The sequence below is a fragment of the Salvelinus sp. IW2-2015 genome, linkage group LG4q.2 (assembly GCF_002910315.2).
Source record: "Salvelinus sp. IW2-2015 linkage group LG4q.2, ASM291031v2, whole genome shotgun sequence".
Taxonomy (NCBI): domain Eukaryota; kingdom Metazoa; phylum Chordata; class Actinopteri; order Salmoniformes; family Salmonidae; genus Salvelinus; species Salvelinus sp. IW2-2015.
The window spans coordinates 8,772,677-8,792,003 of record NC_036843.1 but is presented as its reverse complement, the minus strand read 5'-3'; the positions used below and the strand labels follow the sequence as shown (position 1 = coordinate 8,792,003).

The window sequence follows — 19,327 nt, the reverse complement described above, 5'->3', positions numbered from 1 at the left end:
ATGGGTTGATAACTTTGATTTCCATTGATCATTTTTGTGTGATTTTGTTGTCAGCACATTCAACTATGTAAAGAAAAAAGTATTTAATAAGAATATTTCATTCATWCAGATCTAGGATGTGTTATTTTAGTGTTCCCTTTATTTTTTTGAGCAGTGTACTAAACGTCAATACTGCCCCATTTTACAAAAGATGTATTCAAACACTAGGAGCAGTTCCATACGAATGGAATTCTACAGTATTACATTGCATGTATTTAAGTATTTTGTTGTTGCAGTGGGGACAGTAACATTAGTACTCTCGAAAAATGATACTGTAAGGAAAATGGCTTTAGATATTTATTTATTTTTATGTTTAGCTCACATAATATAATTTAAACTTATGAATTTCAGTGTCTGTATTATAATAAATGTGGCAATGTAGACATTAATACATGCATTTCTATAGCTTCCAAAATACCAACATGGAGGAACGGTGGCTTCAAAACAGTGTGTCAGTCACCTAGTATATACAGTACCAGTCAAAAGTTTGGACACACCTGCTCAGTCAAGGGTTTTTCTACATTGTAGAATAACAGTGAAGACATCAAAACTATGAAATGACACATATGGAATCATGTAGTAACCAAAAAAGTGTTAAACAAATCAAAATATATGTTACATTTGAGATTCTTCAATGTAGCCATATCTAAATATATCTAAAATATATTTTGATTTGTTTAACACTTTTTTGGTTACTACATGATTCCACATGTGTTATTTCATAGTTTTGATGTTTTTACTATTATTCTGCAATGTAGAAAATAGTAAAAATAAAGAAAAACCCTTGAATGAGCAGGTGTGTCCAAACCTTGTACTGGTAGAGTATATAACTGCATTTCACCCATATTAACCTTCTGAGGTTAGCCATGAGGACCAGCCCATGGTTGGGAGTTTAAAGTTTAAAGTACATTGATGTAACGTGATATACAGTAGTTGTGCAAAACAACCCAACGGATTACATCCACCTTCCGTTTTCCCAGATCTGCTCTCTGTAGGCCATTACAATATTACGTCATATGAGCAACATGAATCAAATCAAAGTATTAGTAGCTACAGAACAAGTCCCTCTTCTGAAGGCCACATCGGGAAACTCCTTGTGCACAGCAGCTTAAAGCCTTATCATTAATCAAAGTCATAAAAGCACACACCGGGCCGGAGAACTAAGCAGAGATCCCAGGCCATTTTATGCACTTGACACAAATAACTTGTTAAGATGGCTTCCCTGACTACCCCTAGCCAGCTTCCTAGCTGGCTCCCTGGCCTGGCCTCCTTCTTTTCCACTAATCTGATCAATCCTCAGAGATTCTGTCTAATACTTCCTCCTTAGTGACACATGGTGCCTGTGTCAATGTCACCTCACAGCACCTATCATGACATTGACCGCCTTTTGAAGTCCAACAACGTGTGTCATTATGCGGAAAGTACATATATAGAGAACCTTTACAGATACTAAGAGATGGCTGTTGGTGATCAAGCGCTGCAGACAGTGAAGTAGCAAATTACGTTTGCGCCCCAAGTCTTCAAACAAACAGTAAACAGGAACAGCAGTCAGGACGGTCGGCCCGCCTCAGAAGGCTACTCTACAATCTGAACATGAAGAGCCAGTCCCAAACCACTACCATATGTAAATGTACAGACAGAGGATGTAGTGTTCAAATACAGGGCTGAAAAAGTGCTTAATGTACTGGCAATAATTTTGCTTTCTTCTTCAACTGCGTGTGAAGAGGGGTCGAAATCACTGTAAATCTCATGCAGCAAAACCAGAGCTTATATTATATTTAGACATCACACGCTAACGGACACATTCATACCGAGCTAAAGCACTACTTGGTGAGATGGGTAGGCCCACGACCCCTCTAAAGTCCCTGCCACTATGCTAGCAGGAGCACTGCAACCAGGGTTATTCATTAAAAAAAAAAGCACTGACGACAGACAGCAAGATCTCCACCAAGCCAGTCAGACAAAACAAGTTAATTATGACTGCCTTGAACACACACACACGAACACACACACACACAAACACACACACACACACCACGAACACACCACACACAACACACACACACACACACACACACACAACACACACACACACACACACAACACACACACACACACACACACACACACCCACACACACACACACACACACACACACACACACACACACACACACACACACACATAAACCCGTTACTTAATGAGCGGCTGTTGGAAGGGTGTGTGAGGAGTGGTGAAAACCCATAGGCTGCTAAAAAATGTTGTTTACTGTTTTCAGTGTTGTCATTTCACGCTGTCGTCCTCTCTTGGCCGCCCTTGACGACGGGAAGTTGCGAAATGCAGCAGTCGACTAGTGTATATTTTTCATAGTGACACAGGAGAAGCTAATGACACTCTCTCTCAACAATACAATGTGAGCACAGTTTCCCACATGTCTAGAGGGATTTACTGATCAAATTTGGCTTAGGAGAAATATCCAAATACACAGCCAAGGGACTGTAAATGCTCTGTAACAACCCCAACATTTCTTTGTAGATCTAATAACCTCAGATAGGCCTCTATGGCACGTCGCCAGCTACAGTACTACAGCTACACTGGCTGCTCTACCCCATACATCATTATATTATCAGGAATTATACCGATTTGCAACAACAGATTTTCGCCATTTCCCAACTGAATGATCCAATAAAAAAAAAGAATGAAAGTACAAACATAATCTGATGTGGCAAATCTAAAACAAACTTTTTAGTTCTGGATCTAGTCAAATCAAATCAAATTGTATTTGTCACATGCGATGAATACAACAGGTGTAGACTTTACCGTGAAATGTTTGCTTACGAGCCCTTCCCAACGATGCAGAGTTAAAAAAACTATAATAAAAATATGAATAAAAAACWTGGAATTGGGCCTCCTAAGCTGTAGAAATGTGCTCAGTATACTGACGTGAGTCCAGCCTTCTGGCACAATGTGGCTGTATAGTATTATAAAGCAACTAATGATAACTAACACAGCGAGACAGAGAGAGTCTCTGAGTTCACTCACTGGCACTTTTTCAATGAGACCAATGTTCTTCATACGTACAGAGAGAGCTGCCATATTGGCTTTATGATTCTCTCTCACAGTTCTGTCAAAGGGGCGAAATAGAACCCACCTYAATAACAATTCTCACTTAGAAGTACCAGTCAGAGAGTCAGCTACATGGATACTTACACTTGGCCTCTCTATGAACCACATTTAAACAAACAGCCCATAATAGTCACTCTGGTACCTGAGCTCTGTGGAGTTCCATCTTCCTCCTCACTCAGGGCTTTAACCCTGGACAGGGACAGCATTCAGCCAGCACACTATACTGTTACACTTTACAGYCTGAACACTGTGTAAGCAGATTTATAACACTTCATATTTCCACAGTGCATTCTCCTCATAATATAACTTCTCTCTGCCTTTCTGTCTGTCTCAGTGTTGGCATGGAAATGACTTTGAAATAGACTGACTGGTTGTCTACTACACCTCTGTGATTTTTCACAGGTTGTGCTGACTCGCTGTACTCTATGAGTCAGGTAGCACATGACTCTACGTAAATATTAGTGTACATGCCTATCACTATTGCCACATATGCTTAATAAGCTGAGATCAACTCAAATAGAGATTGTGTAAAACAGCAATACAAGGATTTTGTAGGATAAAAAAGGTCAGATCTGTTTTTGAATCTGCATCTACATTTTGTTCACTGTATCAGCCCACTTTCTGCAATATGACTTGAGCAGTTGTTGGTTAGTTTTGGGTTAGTTTTAGGTTAGTTCAAGGTTACCTGCGGCCTCCTGGCACTGGCTGCGGTTGATGTAGGYGAAGTGGTGGTGGCAGCTCTGGGACTCACACACACAGCCCTGTCCTGTCAGGTTGCACCCAGAAAACATGCAGGCTGGGTTGGAGGGGCCCACAAACTTCTCCCTGTGCCTGTCCCGGTGCTCATGTCTACGGCTCTCTAAAAGAAAGAGAAGAGGGGACAGGACATAGTCAGTCATCATGAGTCACTGACAATAGCACCACACAGATCCACGCTGGGGCACCCTCATGCAAAGCCTGAGCTTGTGTGTCATCACTAAGATATGTTCCTAGCGTTAGTCACCAGCGTTCAACATCTGATACGGATTAGCAACGTTCAAAGGATTGCATTCTTTGCTCCTGACTGCTAGTTGTGGGAGACTCACCTGTCTTGCCGGCCCTCATGCAGGATTCCATGTCAGGGTAGGAGAAGGAGCCCAGGCAGGATTGACGAGCGTCACACACACACATGGCCCCCGCTCTGTCACAGCCCGTCTGCAGGGGGCAGCGCTCATCCTCCAACCCAGCCTCCGGGCTGTCAGGCAGAACTGTGGAGAAGAGGAAACGTGATATTAGAGGAGAGGAGAGAACAAGAAGAGAAGCATCATCAGAGCGATCCAGCACAGTGTAGTGGGGCCTGGGCTGCATCAGAGCGACCCAGCGCAGCATAGTGGGGCCTGGGCTGCATCAGAGCGACCCAGCGCAGCATAGTGGGGCCTGGGCCTGCATCAGAGCGACCCAGCGCAGCATAGTGGGGCCTGGGCTGCATCAGAGCGACCCAGCGCAGCATAGTGGGGCCTGGGCTGCATCAGAGCGACCAGCGCAGCATAGTGGGGCCTGGGCTGCATCAGAGCGACCCAGCGCAGCATAGTGGGGCCTGGCTGCATCAGAGCGACCCAGCGCAGCATAGTGGGGCCTGGGCTGCATCAGAGCGACCCAGCGCAGCATAGTGGCCTGGCTGCCATCAGAGCGACCCAGCGCAGCATAGTGGGGCCTGGGCTGCATCAGAGCGACCCAGTGCAGCATAGTAGGGCCTGGGCTGCATCAGAGCGACCCAGCGCAGCATAGTGGGGCCTGGGCTGCATCAGCCATCCCTCCCTGATCTGTTCCTGCCCTGCATATCGTGCCATAACACCGCTGTTGAGCTGATGTGTTTGCTTTTGTTCCACAGCGAAGGGCCCTCCCAGGGTTCCCCTCTGCTGGCTGTCCTGATTCCTCCTCTGCTCTCTGTGTGCCACCACCATGGCCCATGCCAAACCATGTGATTAGTGTTTCATTTTAAGGTWAAAAAAAAGTGCCTGTCCCTCATTTTAAGGTGAACCCTGTTATGTGAACTGAACTCTTATTTTAATACGGTGATACTATTATTTTTTATTATTATTTATTACATTAGAAACATTGAACATATGATTGTCAAATCATGGTGTAAAAGCAGGTGAGCTGGTTCTATTCTTTTTAGCCATTTTCTGGTGTTTTGTTACCCATAGATAGACAGGCTAGAAATGTAATATATATATTTTTTAAATGCCCCTCCCTGTTGCACACAACAAGCTTCCATTCCCCCTGTCACAAGGGGATTTATGGATGATTTAAGATGAAATCGCCAACCCTGTTACGGTCAACCCTGTTAAGGTCAACCCTGTTACGGTCAACCATGTATTACGGTCAACCCTGTTACTTTATTTGACAGTTAATAGTCACTTACAGTAGTATTTTATTTATTTAACCTCTTGAGATGGGGAAAACATGTTTTTATTAAGGTGAACATGTGCTCATCATGACAGAATGTTACAATTATGTGAAATGAATAATTCACTAACCAAAAGGGACTGATTTCGTGGAATTACCCAGCTCCTCCAGGCTGAGCTCTACACAAACACATCTAATGACAATGGTGGGTGGAGGGTGGAGGGGAGACAGGGCCCCTCTCACCATGTGGCTTAATTACCACCAAACCCCTGGGATCAGAAGACCCACCACGTCASCTGCCGGGGCGAGCCCCCCTTTCTGCTCCTCAGGGACCCCCACAGGGTGGCTCTGTTCATGCCTGATGCAGTGCTGCCTGCCACAGAGTAAACAGGCTCAAACAGAACACGCCACAGCACAGTGCTCTGCTCTGCTCCTCTCCTCTCCCTCCAACGGCTTAGCCCCTGGGCCTCAATCAACAACGTAAAGACTTGATTACTGCTTATCAAAATATGCTGGCTTGTCTCACAGACACATTTAGAACTGTTGTAGAAAATGAGTGCCTGAGCGGTGCCATGGGTATACTTTTCATTGAGGTGCGATGGGTATACTTTTCATTATTTTCTTTCAGAAAGGGAGGCCTTGCTTTCATACTGTCCTATGGGCCAAGAGACAATGCATTGATGATTCATTAAATATGATGGTGTATGAATGAAATGTCTTGGCTGGYTTTTTAGAAAATACTTAAGAAAAATCACGTTGTTAATTTATTAATAAGAAACATAGAATTGTGTTATTAGATGTTGAGGGAAAACAGGGATGAACTTCTATTCCTTTCAGAAGTGGTCCTTGAAGTGGAGCTCTCTGTATGTAGCCTATAGTGGTCACCCAGACTAACCCATGGCTCTCTCTGAGGTGTTAATTCTGCAGCTCGAAATGTGAATATGGCCAAACAGAATATTTTTCAGAGACTCTAAAAGTGATTATTTCCAGAGTTAAATATTGGKTGGCAGACAGTCATGGTCCCTATGAGCTAAACCAGCTGAGACATTGGGGAGAGTAGAGGGGGGAGGAAGAGGTACCCACTACCCATATTAACTTTGGCTTGGCCTTGAAATGTCATCTCATAGAAAACTCCTCTGTCTATCAGGCAGCCTGGGTAGACCAGCCAGCTGGTAGAGAGAAAGGACAAGCATGCTTTCAAACAGACCTCTACTGCCTCGCCAAAACTCTTCCTCATTTYCTGTCACTTTTAAATGATCCGCACCTCCAACTTTTTTCTATCTCTGGGCTTTTCTGTGCCTAGGAGAGTATTTGTACGCGGCAGACATTGACACTAGGGGTCTGAGACTGTGGGATGCTTCAGGAGTTGGAGGCAGGAGGTAGACAAAGCATAATGAGAGGATGGGGGGGAGTGAACCTTTAATTACTGTAGCTAATGATTAGGTTGACCCCCTGGCTGTGATATGACCCCACTTAGCTGGCCTGGCCTGGTCCTGCTCTGACTCTGGCCAGGGCTTGGATCACAGCTGGGTCTCTGGGGGAGTCCTCTCAGCCATGGAGACTGCTTGTCTTGGYATCTGGAGCTGCGATGGGAAAGTTGACCTCTGAGACCCTGTGGCTGATARCGGGCTAAAAAGGAAGTGTTTGAAATATTAGAAAATGCTAGAGGAAGAGGGAAGTGGACAGCATGTGAAGAAGTACTGGACAAGACGCAGTGTCCAGTCTGTGCTCTTGAGGACAGACATTCTGTGAGGTGGTATGTAAATGCTCTGGAGAAGGTGGGAGCTTTGAAGAGAGAAGAGGGGGCACTAACACAGTGAGACAGCTAAAACAAAAACACCCTGGCCAAACATTGATATCACTCAAGTGGTGCAATACCCTTTGGGGGTGAAGTTAGTTATCTACGTGTTTGGATTCACAGGCAACTTTCCCTAATCACAGCTGTCATAACAATAAACAACCACTTTATTGTTAAATGTGCAACCAGAGGAAAAAAAACTCTAGACCACCTTTACTCCACACACAGAGATGCATACAAAGCCCTCCCTCGCCCTCCATTTGGCAAATCTGACCATAACTCTATACTACTGATTCCTGCTTACAAGCAAAAACTAAAGCAGGAAGCACCAGTGACTCGCTCAATAAGGAAGTTGTCAGATGACACGGATGTTAAGCTACAGGACTGCTTTGCTAGCACAGACTGGAATATGTTCGGGGATTCTTCCGATGGCATTGAGGAGTACACCACATCAGTCACTGGCTTCATCAATAAGTGCATCGATGACATCGTCCCCACAGTGACGGTACGTACATACCCCAACCAGAAGTCATGGATTACAGGCAACATCCGCACTGAGCTAAAGGGCAGAGCTGCCGCTTTCAAAGAGCGGGACTCTAACCCGGATCCCGCTATGCCCTCTGACGAACCATCAAACAGGCAAAGCGACAATACAGGACTAAGATTGAATCGTACTACACCGGTTCCAACGCTCGTTGGATGTGGCAGGGCTTGCAAACCATTACGGACTACAAAGGGAAGCCCAGCCGCGAGCTGCTCAGTGACACAAGTCTACCAGACGAGCTAAATAACTTCTATGCTCGCTTTGAGGCAAGCAACACTGAAGCATGCATGAGAGCATCAGCTGTTCCGGATGACTGTGTGATTACGCTCTCCATAGCCGATCTGAGTAAGACCTTTAAACAGGTCAACATTCACAAAGCTACAGGGCCAGACGGATTACCAGGATGTGTACTCCGAGCATGCGCTGACCAACTGGCAAGTGTCTTCACTGACATTTTCAACCTGTCCCTCGCGAGTCTGTAATACCAACATGTTTCAAGCAGACCACCATAGTCCCTGTGCCCAAGAACAACAAGGTAACCTGCCTAAATGACTACAGACCCGTAGCACTCACATCCGTAGCCATGAAGTGCTTTGAAAAGCGGGTCAAGTCTCACATCAACACCATTATCCCAGAAACCCTAGACCCACTCCAATTTGCATACCGACCCCAACAGATCCACAGATGATGCAATCTCTATTGCACTCCACACTGCCCTTTCCCACCTGGACAAAAGGAACACCTATGTGAGAATGCTATTCATTGAGTACAGCTCAGCGCCCTCAAAGCTCATCACTAAGCTAAGGACCCTGGGACTAAACATCTCCCTCTGCAACTGGATCCTGGACTTCCTGACGGGCCGCCCCCAGTTGGTAAGGGTAGGTAACAACACATCTGCCACGCTGATCCTCAACACGGGGGCCCCTCAGTGGTGCGTCCTTAGTCCCCTCCTGTACTCCCTGTTCACCCATGACTGCATGGCAAAGCACGACTCTAACACCATCATTAAGTTTGCCGACGACACAACAGTGGTAGGCCTGATCACCAACAGCGATGAGACATCCTATAGGGAGGAGGTCAGAGAACTGGCAGTGTGGTGCCAGGATAACAACCTCTCTCTCAACGTGATCAAAACAAAGGAGATGATTGTGGACTATAGGAAAAGGAGGACCGAGCACGCCCCCATTCTCATCGACGGGGCTGTAGTGGAGCARGTTGAAAGCTTCAAGTTCCTTGGTGTCCACATAACCAACAAATTATCATGGTCCAAACACACCAAGACAGTCGTGAAGAGGGCACGACAATGCCTATTCCCCCTCAGGAGACTGAAAAGATTTGGCATGGGTCCTCAGATCCTCAAAAATKATACAKCTGCACCATTGAGAGCATCCTGACTGGTTGCATCACTGCCTGGTATGGCAACTGCTCGGCATCCGACCGTAACGGACTACAGAGGGTTGTGCGTGTGGCCCAGTACATCACTGGGGCCAAGCTTCGTGCCATCCAGGACCTGTATACCAGGCGGTGTCAGAGGAAGGCCCTAAAAATTGACAAAGACTCCAGCCACCCTAGTCATAGACTGTTCTCTCTGCTACCGCACGGCAAGCGGTACCGCAGTGCCAAGTCTAGGTCCAAAAGGCTTCTTAACAGCTTCTACCTCCAAACCAGAAGTATCCTGAACAGCTAGTGAAATGGCTACCTAGACTATTTGCATTGTCCCCCCATCCCACCCCCATTTTTACGCCGCTGCTACTCTCTGTTTATTATCCTTGCATAGTCACTTTACCTCTACCTACATGTACATTATTACCTCAATTACCTCGACTAACCGGTGCCCCACACATTGACTCTGTACCGTTACCCCCTGTATATAGCCTCGTTACTGTTATTTTATTGTTGCTCCTTAATTATTAGCTATTTTTCTATTTTTCATCTTCATTATTAGAATTTTTTTAACTTCAGTTTATTTCAGTAATTACTTTCTTAAAACTGCAAAACTGMAAGCATTTCACTGTACCTGTTGTATTCGGTGCATGTGACAAATACAATTTGATTTGATTTGATTTGAAGGTGAAAACTGTCCTTCAAATGACTGCACTTAATATACAGTATGCAAATCCAGTCCAAAAGTCGTCATAAGCTTACACTTACTGGATATTTTGCATTCTGTTCAATATCAATTGTACCAAATATTTTCTCATTGAATGTACACGTTTGTCTACTACAGACATCACATGAATACTTGGTCTACTTCCTTCGACCTCTATCACTCTTCCATATTGACCACCCAGAACAAGGAGCAGAGAGAGAAGCAGGGATCAGAAAGCGGAAACATTTACCCCCTACTCCTGATTGCGACCCAACCACTTTAATACCCTACCCCTGGCATGGGAGGGAAATCCCGGATCAACCTGGGCCCTGTGAGGTGTTTATTTACCYGCACCCAGCCAACTCTGCTGGGGGGCCACGTGCATGTGCTGGGGCCCACCGCTAAGGGACCAGAGGCACGACTCAATCATGGAAGCCATTCACATGGACCCATTCAAAGTTGTTAATTTGACAGAGGAAGTAACTGGGGGTATGAAAGGGGATTAAGGCCTCTGAGCACAACCTTAAATAAAGCCCAATCAGGGACACTGTCTCCTGGGACACCCTGCTGTCGGAGACCTCCGGACCTCCAGACCCCACAACGTGATGATGGAGGGCAGGGTCATGTAGATCCGGCCCCAACGTGGGACTGCTTTCTCTCACCTCTGGTATTGTCAGTCCCATGCAATCCCTTTATTTCAGTCTGGATAGAGACCAGGTGAGGGACTGACTGGCAGGGTGTTTGAAGTGATCCTGACCATGCCCCATGCCCACCTCTCTCAGGGGGAAACTCCTGTTCTCCCTCACCAACTGTGTGAAGAGCTAATCTTGGCTAGAACACATGCACGCCTGCACACACGCAAGCACGCACGCACGCACACACACACACACACACACAATGGTGATGGATGGGTAGCCTAGAGGCCCTATAAGAGATTTAGAGAGCCAGCCTCTGGAGTATAATCTTCCTGGGAGCCAGGGATATCATGTGCACAACAGCTTTATAGACTGTTAGTATACAACTGGTATAGGACATGGGTCTGATAGGAGGGAAGGCAGGGACACTACAGTGTGATTCATGGTAAGGTCATTCAGATAAATCTGCCAATGGCCTTTGCAATTTTGCCTTGACCCCAAGGGAGCCCTCAGAGCCACATCACAGGCCCACTGATTGTGCAGCCACATCACAGCAAAACACTTTCTACAAGGACAGCCAATCTGTTTCAGGATCAAATTAAGACAGAGTACTTGAAGTGTACATGCACAGTTACAGTCAACACATTTCCCATTGTTAAGCCGCACATGCTTTTTAAATATAMATTTTTGTTTAATCTCAATTCAATTACTTTTTAGAGATGTCAGGTTGGGCTCTGGCAGTAAAGTCTGCACTCTAATAAGACTGACGTGGAGGCATGCTGCCAAAGCTGTTGCCAAACCTATTGTCATGCCTGCAAGCGAAGAGAGCTGGAGTTTAAATGGGGAAAGTGAACAGTCTATCTAACATGAGACGTCCTCTGTTGGCAGTCAAGAGCTACTTAAACYTTGAAATCTGGTCCAACCAACCCACTGAGAAGAGAGACAATGTCAACACAGCACAGTCAATGGAATCATGAACTGGCTGGCACACTGTAGTGTAGCCAAGCCAAATGACAATAATCACTTACTACGGAGATTAAACTTTTATGCCCTGAGCTGAGAGTGATCTTGATGAACAATCGTGTTGTTGGAACCTCAAAGCCAAACCTCCTATTCTTCCATCAATCAATAAGAAATTATTTCCTAGTAGCCTTACTGTAAAATTAAGATATGTTTTGCCACTCTAGGTTATGCTCACATTTCAGAATGGGAAACAATACCAACATTTAATTGGGACTACTTTATTCATAAAGTGATGCAAGTCTTATTTTAGACATAGGCTACGCACCTTTACAAACTCCTATATCAGGGAGCGTTACAGCTCCCGTTTGGCTGACAGCCGCGCAGGTTAGTCCTAAGGCGCAGTAGCCCAGTTCCCAGTCCTTGCCGCCGCACGGCTCCCACTCCAGCCGGCTACACTGGTCGCAGCATCCGCACGGGTCCTTGGCTAGAGTCCGGCCGCTATCGCAGGCTTTCGGCGGACACGTCCGGATATCACAGGGCTTACATTCATGGGCCATCAACACACGCACCAGAATTGAGAAATGCACGAATGTGACCAAACACTTACTGAACATATTTCAAAGCTGATGATGAGTTCAACAAGTTCGGTATGTTAAAAATGTAAACAGACTATTTTCTTCTGTCAAGTGAATCGCCACATGAAATCCGCGAGGTCCGTTGTTCCAAAATGTAAAAGTTACCGTTGAAAAATGTATTTAAAAAGTTGTTGGTGCCTTGCGCTGTCAGTACCTTCACTACAACAGACTAGGCAGCATATAGCCGTCTACAATAGCCTACCGTGGAAAAGTGAACGGATGCTCCTGKTCTGGTCTCTCCGGTAGGAGAGATGCCAGTAGGTATGTGTACTTTCAGTGTCGTTTCAATTAAAATAATATTATGCTACTCTCACGCCGCGTCCTACGACATCCACTGTGTGYGTATGTCTGTCTTCTGCGTTAGGAGAAGAGTGAGGATGCCCTAACACCAAAACACRGGGATGCAATCTGAGACCCAAATTGACATTACAGGCACATAGAAATTAGCAGCACCCCTTCCTCTTGACTGACATGGACGCCACCCAGTCACAAGTAGCGAACGGAGGGAGAATTTGAATTTAGATATCCCCTAATCGTTCGGCTGGTCCTCTCATTTTGTTACGCAATAGGTATGCATTCTCAATATAACCTTGACAGTCCCGTTGAACATAATGTTCTTTCCACTTTTACTTTTCTTTTAAACTTTTTAACTTAATGACAAATGCATAGTTTAATTTTTTTAATCACATTTTCATTTAAAACATGCTGTTTTCTATTTTAATATATTTTCAATTCAATTGAGGATTATGGTAAATACTCATTGTAACTGATTTTGAAATATCAAATTGATTATTACGCTTATATCTGCACACTGGACCATTCAATCCCAATAACTCCAGTTGATGGCCCATGTCAAAGTATAATTTGCCTATCCAATAGCCCTTGTCCACTTCAGAGAGCTGTTAAGCAAGGCTCAGCCACATCTTGAGTTCTCTCTGCCCAAGACAGTGCAGTGACCAGTGGAGACCTAAAGTAGTGGTGCCAATGACCAGTGGACACCTTGGTCAGGTCTATATGAGGTACGTCATATTGTGCCATTTACAATACCGTTTACAAAGTAGCCTACAACATCCCCTGTTAGCTGTTTAGCTCGCCACTATTAAGACATGTTGGCTATAGGCCCTAGTCATGTGTATTGTCTTGAGATGTTCAGCAAAACTTAGCTACCRTTAAAGATAACTCCTTAAGACTGGACATTAGGTGCTTTTTTGAAACATGGTGGGTCTCTTGAGAGTCCACTGCTGTAGCTCAGAGCTCAGAGTGGGGTCCCTGATGGCCGATGGGTGCCTCGGCTTCATGTCATACAGTCAGGGTACTGGACTCAATGATTCTCACACAGAGGACAGGCCGCTTTCAGTTAGCTACAGTTGTTTTTATTCACGTTGTTTATGTTATGACGGCATATCAGATATTGGTCCAGAAAAAGTCTTGTAACACACAATATTTCTACATTTGTTTATGTTACTTGTCGGCAAAGCACCACAGTTTATTGAATCTTTTTCAGCTCACTATGACTCCTGGTGGTAATCTGTTTTGAGTCTATGTTTCCCTGCTTATGCTCATGAACAGAAAGCAGTGCTACTCACTAAAACTCAACTGTTAAGAAATAATCTACTGGGGTTCAGTACTGTAACGGAATTCTTCGTCCTCCTCTGACGAGGAATAAGAAATGTCAGACCAAGATGCAGCGTGGTGAGTATCCATTTTAATGTGAATACTTGAAACAAACAAAATAACGAATAAACGAACGAAGACGAAACAGTCCCGTAAAGTAACAACACAAACACAGGAACACACGAACAGGAACAATCACCCACAACCCACAATACAAAACAGGCTACCTAAATATGGCTCCCAATCAGAGACAACGACAAACACCTGCCTCTGATTGAGAACCATATCAGGCCAAACACATAGAAATAGACAAATTAGACAAACAACATAGAATGCCCACTCAGATCACACCCTGACCAAACAAAACATAGAAACATACACAGCAAACTATGGTCAGGGCGTGACAAGTACTGGATTTGGCAAAGGATAAATGAGTCCTTRTGCACAGATATGCTCTCTTTTCAATGGAATGGGACCTTTACTGTATAAAAATTATTAATATATACAGCTCTGGAAAAAATTAAGAGACCRCTGCAAAATTATAAAATTCTCTGGTTTTACTATTTATAGGTATGTGTTTGAGTAAAACGAACATTTTTGTTTAATTCTATAAASTACTGACAACATTTCTTCCAAATTCCAAATAAAAATATTGTTATTTAGAGTATTTATTTGCAGGAAATAACAACTGGTCAAAATAACAAAAAAGATTCAGTGTTGTCAGACCTCGAATAATGCAAAGAAAATAAGTTCATATTCATTTTTAAACAACACAATACTAATGTTTTAACTTAGGAAGAGTTCAGAAATCAATATTTGCTGGAATAACCCTGATTTTCAATCACAGCTTTCATGCGCCTTGGCATGCTCTCCACCAGTCTTTCACATTGATGTTGGGTGACTTTATGCCACTCCTGGCGCAAAAAATTCAAGCAGCTCGGCTTTGTTTGATGGCTTGTGACCATCCATCTTCCTCTTGATATCATTCCAGAGGTTTTCAATGGGGTTCAGGTCTGGAGATTGTGCTGGCCATGACATGGTCTTGATCTGGTGGTCCTCCATCCACACCTTGATTGACCTGGCTGTGTGGCATGGAGCATTGGAAAAACCAATCCTCAGAGTTGGGGAACATTGTCAGAACAGAAGGAAGCARGTTTTCTTCCAGGACAACCTTGTACGTGGCTTGATTCATGCGTCCTTCACAAAGACAAGTCTGCCCGATTCCAGCCTTGCTGAAGCACCCTCAGATCATCACYGATCCTCCACCAAATTTCACAGTGGGTGCGAGACACTTTGGCTTGTAGGCCTCTCCAGRTCTCGCACTCACTGTGAAATTTGTCATCAAGCATTATCCCACAATCATTAATCAGCTAGATTCAGACATTGTGTGGTGTGTGTATTAAGGCGTCCGCATGCTACCCAACCGAAACAGTTCGGGAATTTTTTGAATATATTATGACGACATTTTGTGATGTTTTTGTTCGTTTTGGACTTCGGTGAGGGTTTTTTTCCGGCTGTTTGGGCACACAAAATTGTTTCTGGAGGTAAGCCGAAGTTCRGAGCCAAAGTCTACGCCCCTTTGTCCGTGATTGCTCAACAGTAAAGTTTCTTCAGTAAAGTTTCTTCAATAAAGTCTTTGTTGTCATTCAACAAGAGACGACTCGTTTTCATGCACATTTTTTCATTGAAAAATACTGCCCCAAACATCTCAAAAACGTCAAAATGAATGACAGATTTCTTGTATTATTTTACCCTGCAGTCCCAAACACGTYATTTTTACCCCCTCAGCCCTCGCGCTAGCCACTTTCCCTTGGGGGAATCCCCGTCGAAACCAGATGCAGTTTGATTGCTATCTTAAGTGGARGTCCAATTCACTAACGTTACCCCCTCGGTGCTCRATTTAGCTTATGGGAGCGAGTGAAGAACTTTGATCACTGGCTGCGAAGTGTCACGTGGATGCGAAGTGTCAAATTTAATCAACATTGCTGCATTTTCAGCAAAATTAGCTTGCTAAAAAAAATATGTAGATGACATTCATTTTAGCATTGGCAAATTGGCTTAGTTTTGTAGTGGGGACCCTATAAAACGTAGCTAGCGTTATCATTTTTGGAGGGGGAATTCTGAAATGTATTGTAATAAATGACCAAACTATAAAACTAGCTAGCCARCTATGGGTAACTGTAGCTAGCTAGCTACCCGACAGGAGTGCTAGCTAGCTGCGTTAGCTTGCTAGGTACATTAATAGCTTTAGGTTGGTTGTTTTTAAGATCAATTTTAAGATTTCCACCAAGGACGTTGCCTCTCAGATCATCACTCTCCCTCGCTTGGTCAAGCGACATTTAAGGTAAACTCGGATGTGACGATGTAAAACGTTATTCAAGGGCGGAGGGTTTAGGGCCGAGGGCTGTCTTCTTTGAATTTGTTCGGACTATTTTGATGAAGTGTATACGATGTTTCAAAATGGACAAACAGTACTATTGTCGCTTTTTTCTCTTTTTTCAAGCGAAGGCCTTTTAMAGGATTATGTGGCCACTCTGAAATGTCATTCCGYGAGGGACTGTAATAAAGGTCGTCTTGAATCCAGAAATTGAGATCCAAACAGAATTGGGATCCGTCAAATTCCTACCTGAGCCCGACAGGATCTGGTCATTAAAACAAAAAACCTATATACACAGAGTATACATAACATAGACTGACCAGRTGAATCCAGATGAAAGCTATGATCYCTTATTGATGTCACCTGTTAAATCCATTTCAATCAGTGTAGATGAAATGGAGGAGACACGTTAAAGAAGGATTTTTAAGCCTTGAGACATGGATTGTGCATATGTTCCATTCAGAGGGTGTGCCTTTGAATGGGGTACAGTAGTAGGTGCCAGGCACACTGGTTTGCGCACTGGTAGAAACTCCAAATACAGTTGTGCCAAGCTTGTAGCGTCATACCCAAGAAGAGTCGAGGCTGTAATCACTGCCAAAGGTGCTTCAACAAAGTACTGAGTAAAGGGTTTGAATACTTATGTAAACGTGATATTTCCATTTTTTTTTTTTAACTGTTTTGGCTTTGTCATTATGGGGTATTGTGTGTAGATTGATGAGGGGAGAGAAAAAAGTATTTAATACATTTTAGAATAAGGTTGTAACGTAACAAAATGTGGAAAAAGTCAAGGGGTCTGAATACATTCTGAAGGCAAATGTATCTGACCATGTGGCACAACACTGTCATGTCTAAGACAGAAAACCTCTTGATGTCTGTTGACACACATGAGTCAGTTTGCTAACAGCGGCCTTAGTCCATCCAGAAGTTGTTTGTACTGTAACAGCAACATGTACACACCACAGTATGTATACCCCCTGTGCACTACTGTATGTGGCACAGAGAGTCCTCATCCTCCCTCACAGCCCCACTCTGTTCTGTTAACCCTCTCTGGAGTTAGCAGGCAGTGAAACCCACCGGTTAAAAAAGGGAGAATGACAGTGGGTCGATGAGATAATGAGCTAGTCTTAAAAACACTTGGGTTTTATGGGTGTGCAAATGTTTTTTTAAATAAAATGAATTCCTTTCTAACTGTCTGGCAGTGAACTTTAACATGCATTTTCGGTTGTATCTAAAATAATTGATTTGTGGTTTACAGTTTAGTATTTTCAAAATGACCTACCTGTAGTTAGATGCAGAACATTATGAGGTTTTCAGAAATATATCTTTTTTTCAGGTCATTATCATCACCTACCAGACTGAGAGCAGCGAATAATTAATGAACTTTTGTCTGTAACCTAATATTCTGTAGGCCTATTATTTTACTGTGCAACATTAAAATCTAGCTTATTATATAGTTATTACTATTATATAGTGTACGCTAAATAGGCTACAGTCAGCGAGTCACTCAGCTTTATGCTGACAAATATCACACTTGACTCGAGTCATTCAACATAAGTTAAACTGTTATTTTATATAAAGAAAATAGCCCAAATAAAATAGCAAAATAGCTTACTAAATAGGCCAAGTCTAAACAAACAAATGAAATAGCCTAAATAAACTAGTAAATTGAATAAATAAAACAATTAAATGAAATAGCTCAGGTCTTGAAATTATGAGCAACCTTTTCCCCTACCGTATCTACATTGTGCATAAATTAGGCCCATACAGACGATTTGCCTGTTGGTTTTTCTACACTGTACGCTCTTTAATTCAGTTTCTTTTTCACATCAGCAAAGAACAACTCAATGTTTCAGAAACTCACTTTATATAGTCTAGGCTATCACTCTTTTCCTCTGCATCCTTCACCTCTCCCACAACAAGTAGCCTATTTTGCCCCAGAGCAAAGTGGCTCGTATTCATAAAGCATATATGCCGTTTTGTCACAAAATTATATTTTGACACATTTGGTTTGATAAGCAATCCTTTAAGAGAATAACAAGGTGTGAAATTGTGAAATTACTTTGTTTTGGTTGGTATTTCACATATTTTCACACAGATCTGAGGTCGGTATTTACKGATCCCATGCAAGTTTGTAATTAAGGCACATGAAGTTCATATGCTCCTGTTTTTTTCTCAAATGGCCCTAAGGTGAAGTAGGAACTAGCGTCATCAGCCCCTGTTGGGCTGGCATGTCACATTTGTTTGTGTAGGTGTTAAACGTTAGGTGTGAGTGCAAGTGAGTTGAAAAGGTAAAAGGTTAGGCTGTGTTTGTTTCCTTGCAGTGGCAGATTGATGCTCTGTGTGTAGGCACAGCTGCTGTGGGCAGGACAGAGGCACAGACCCAGCTCCCTGTAGTGTCAACAACAGATGACAAAAGCCTTCTGTGAACCATGAGGTAAGATCCTGAGGAAGAGGCGTCTTGATCTTCTAGACAGCTTTGGGGAGATGGGGAAACAAGGCAAGGCAAGGGAGAAGGGGTACTAGTCRTTAGCTGGCTTATACTATATTTATAATACCTTCTATTATACATAGTGCCTTATAAAGCTTGCAATACATATGAATAACAGTCAGACACACAGAGAGTGTTGCCGTAGAGGAGTGTAATGATAGAGGACACATTAGTTTCCATCTAATGCCATWCCAAATGATTTTACTATTATGGTAAACATCCAATAACACCTCCTTCATGTGCAACATCTGCCGTGGGCAACAGGTTCCAACACAAACACTGCATCCAGGAAACCAGCCTCCAGCACGCATAATCAGCTCTCGCTGGACAACCCTGTTCTTGTTTCCCTAACCCTCCTTCCCTCCTTACATCTCCTCTCAAACGGACCGACTGCTGCTCTCCAACGACAGATCGGAGACAGAGGTTAGTTTCCATTCACTCGTAAAGATCTAGCCCCCCGAGAGGTACAATTACCYATTTGCTCGGGATCAGCTTTTAACTAGGTCCAGCTGGCTACGCAAAGGCCACTCATCTTTCCCTATCGTCCAGCAGGGTTTKCTTTGGCAGGGTGGAGGAACACCAAAGCTCAGGGAACACTACTCTCTCTCTCTTTCTCTCTCTCTCGCTCTCT

General features: G+C 43.8%; 1 protein-coding gene across 1 annotated transcript in view; it reads right to left on the bottom strand.

The window, feature by feature from the left end:
- LOC111963242 (cysteine-rich motor neuron 1 protein) overlaps nucleotides 1-12,608 on the bottom strand; it is a 52,927-nt gene extending 40,319 nt beyond the window's left edge. The window contains exons 1-3 of the mRNA XM_070443351.1: nucleotides 11,908-12,608; nucleotides 4,251-4,412; nucleotides 3,851-4,024 (exon numbers count right to left, since the gene is read on the bottom strand). Coding sequence (XP_070299452.1) covers nucleotides 3,851-4,024; nucleotides 4,251-4,412; nucleotides 11,908-12,196 — 625 coding nt within the window. The 5' untranslated portion in view covers nucleotides 12,197-12,608. The remainder of the gene's footprint in view (nucleotides 1-3,850; nucleotides 4,025-4,250; nucleotides 4,413-11,907) is intronic.
- Between the last annotated feature and the right edge of the window lie 6,719 nt (nucleotides 12,609-19,327).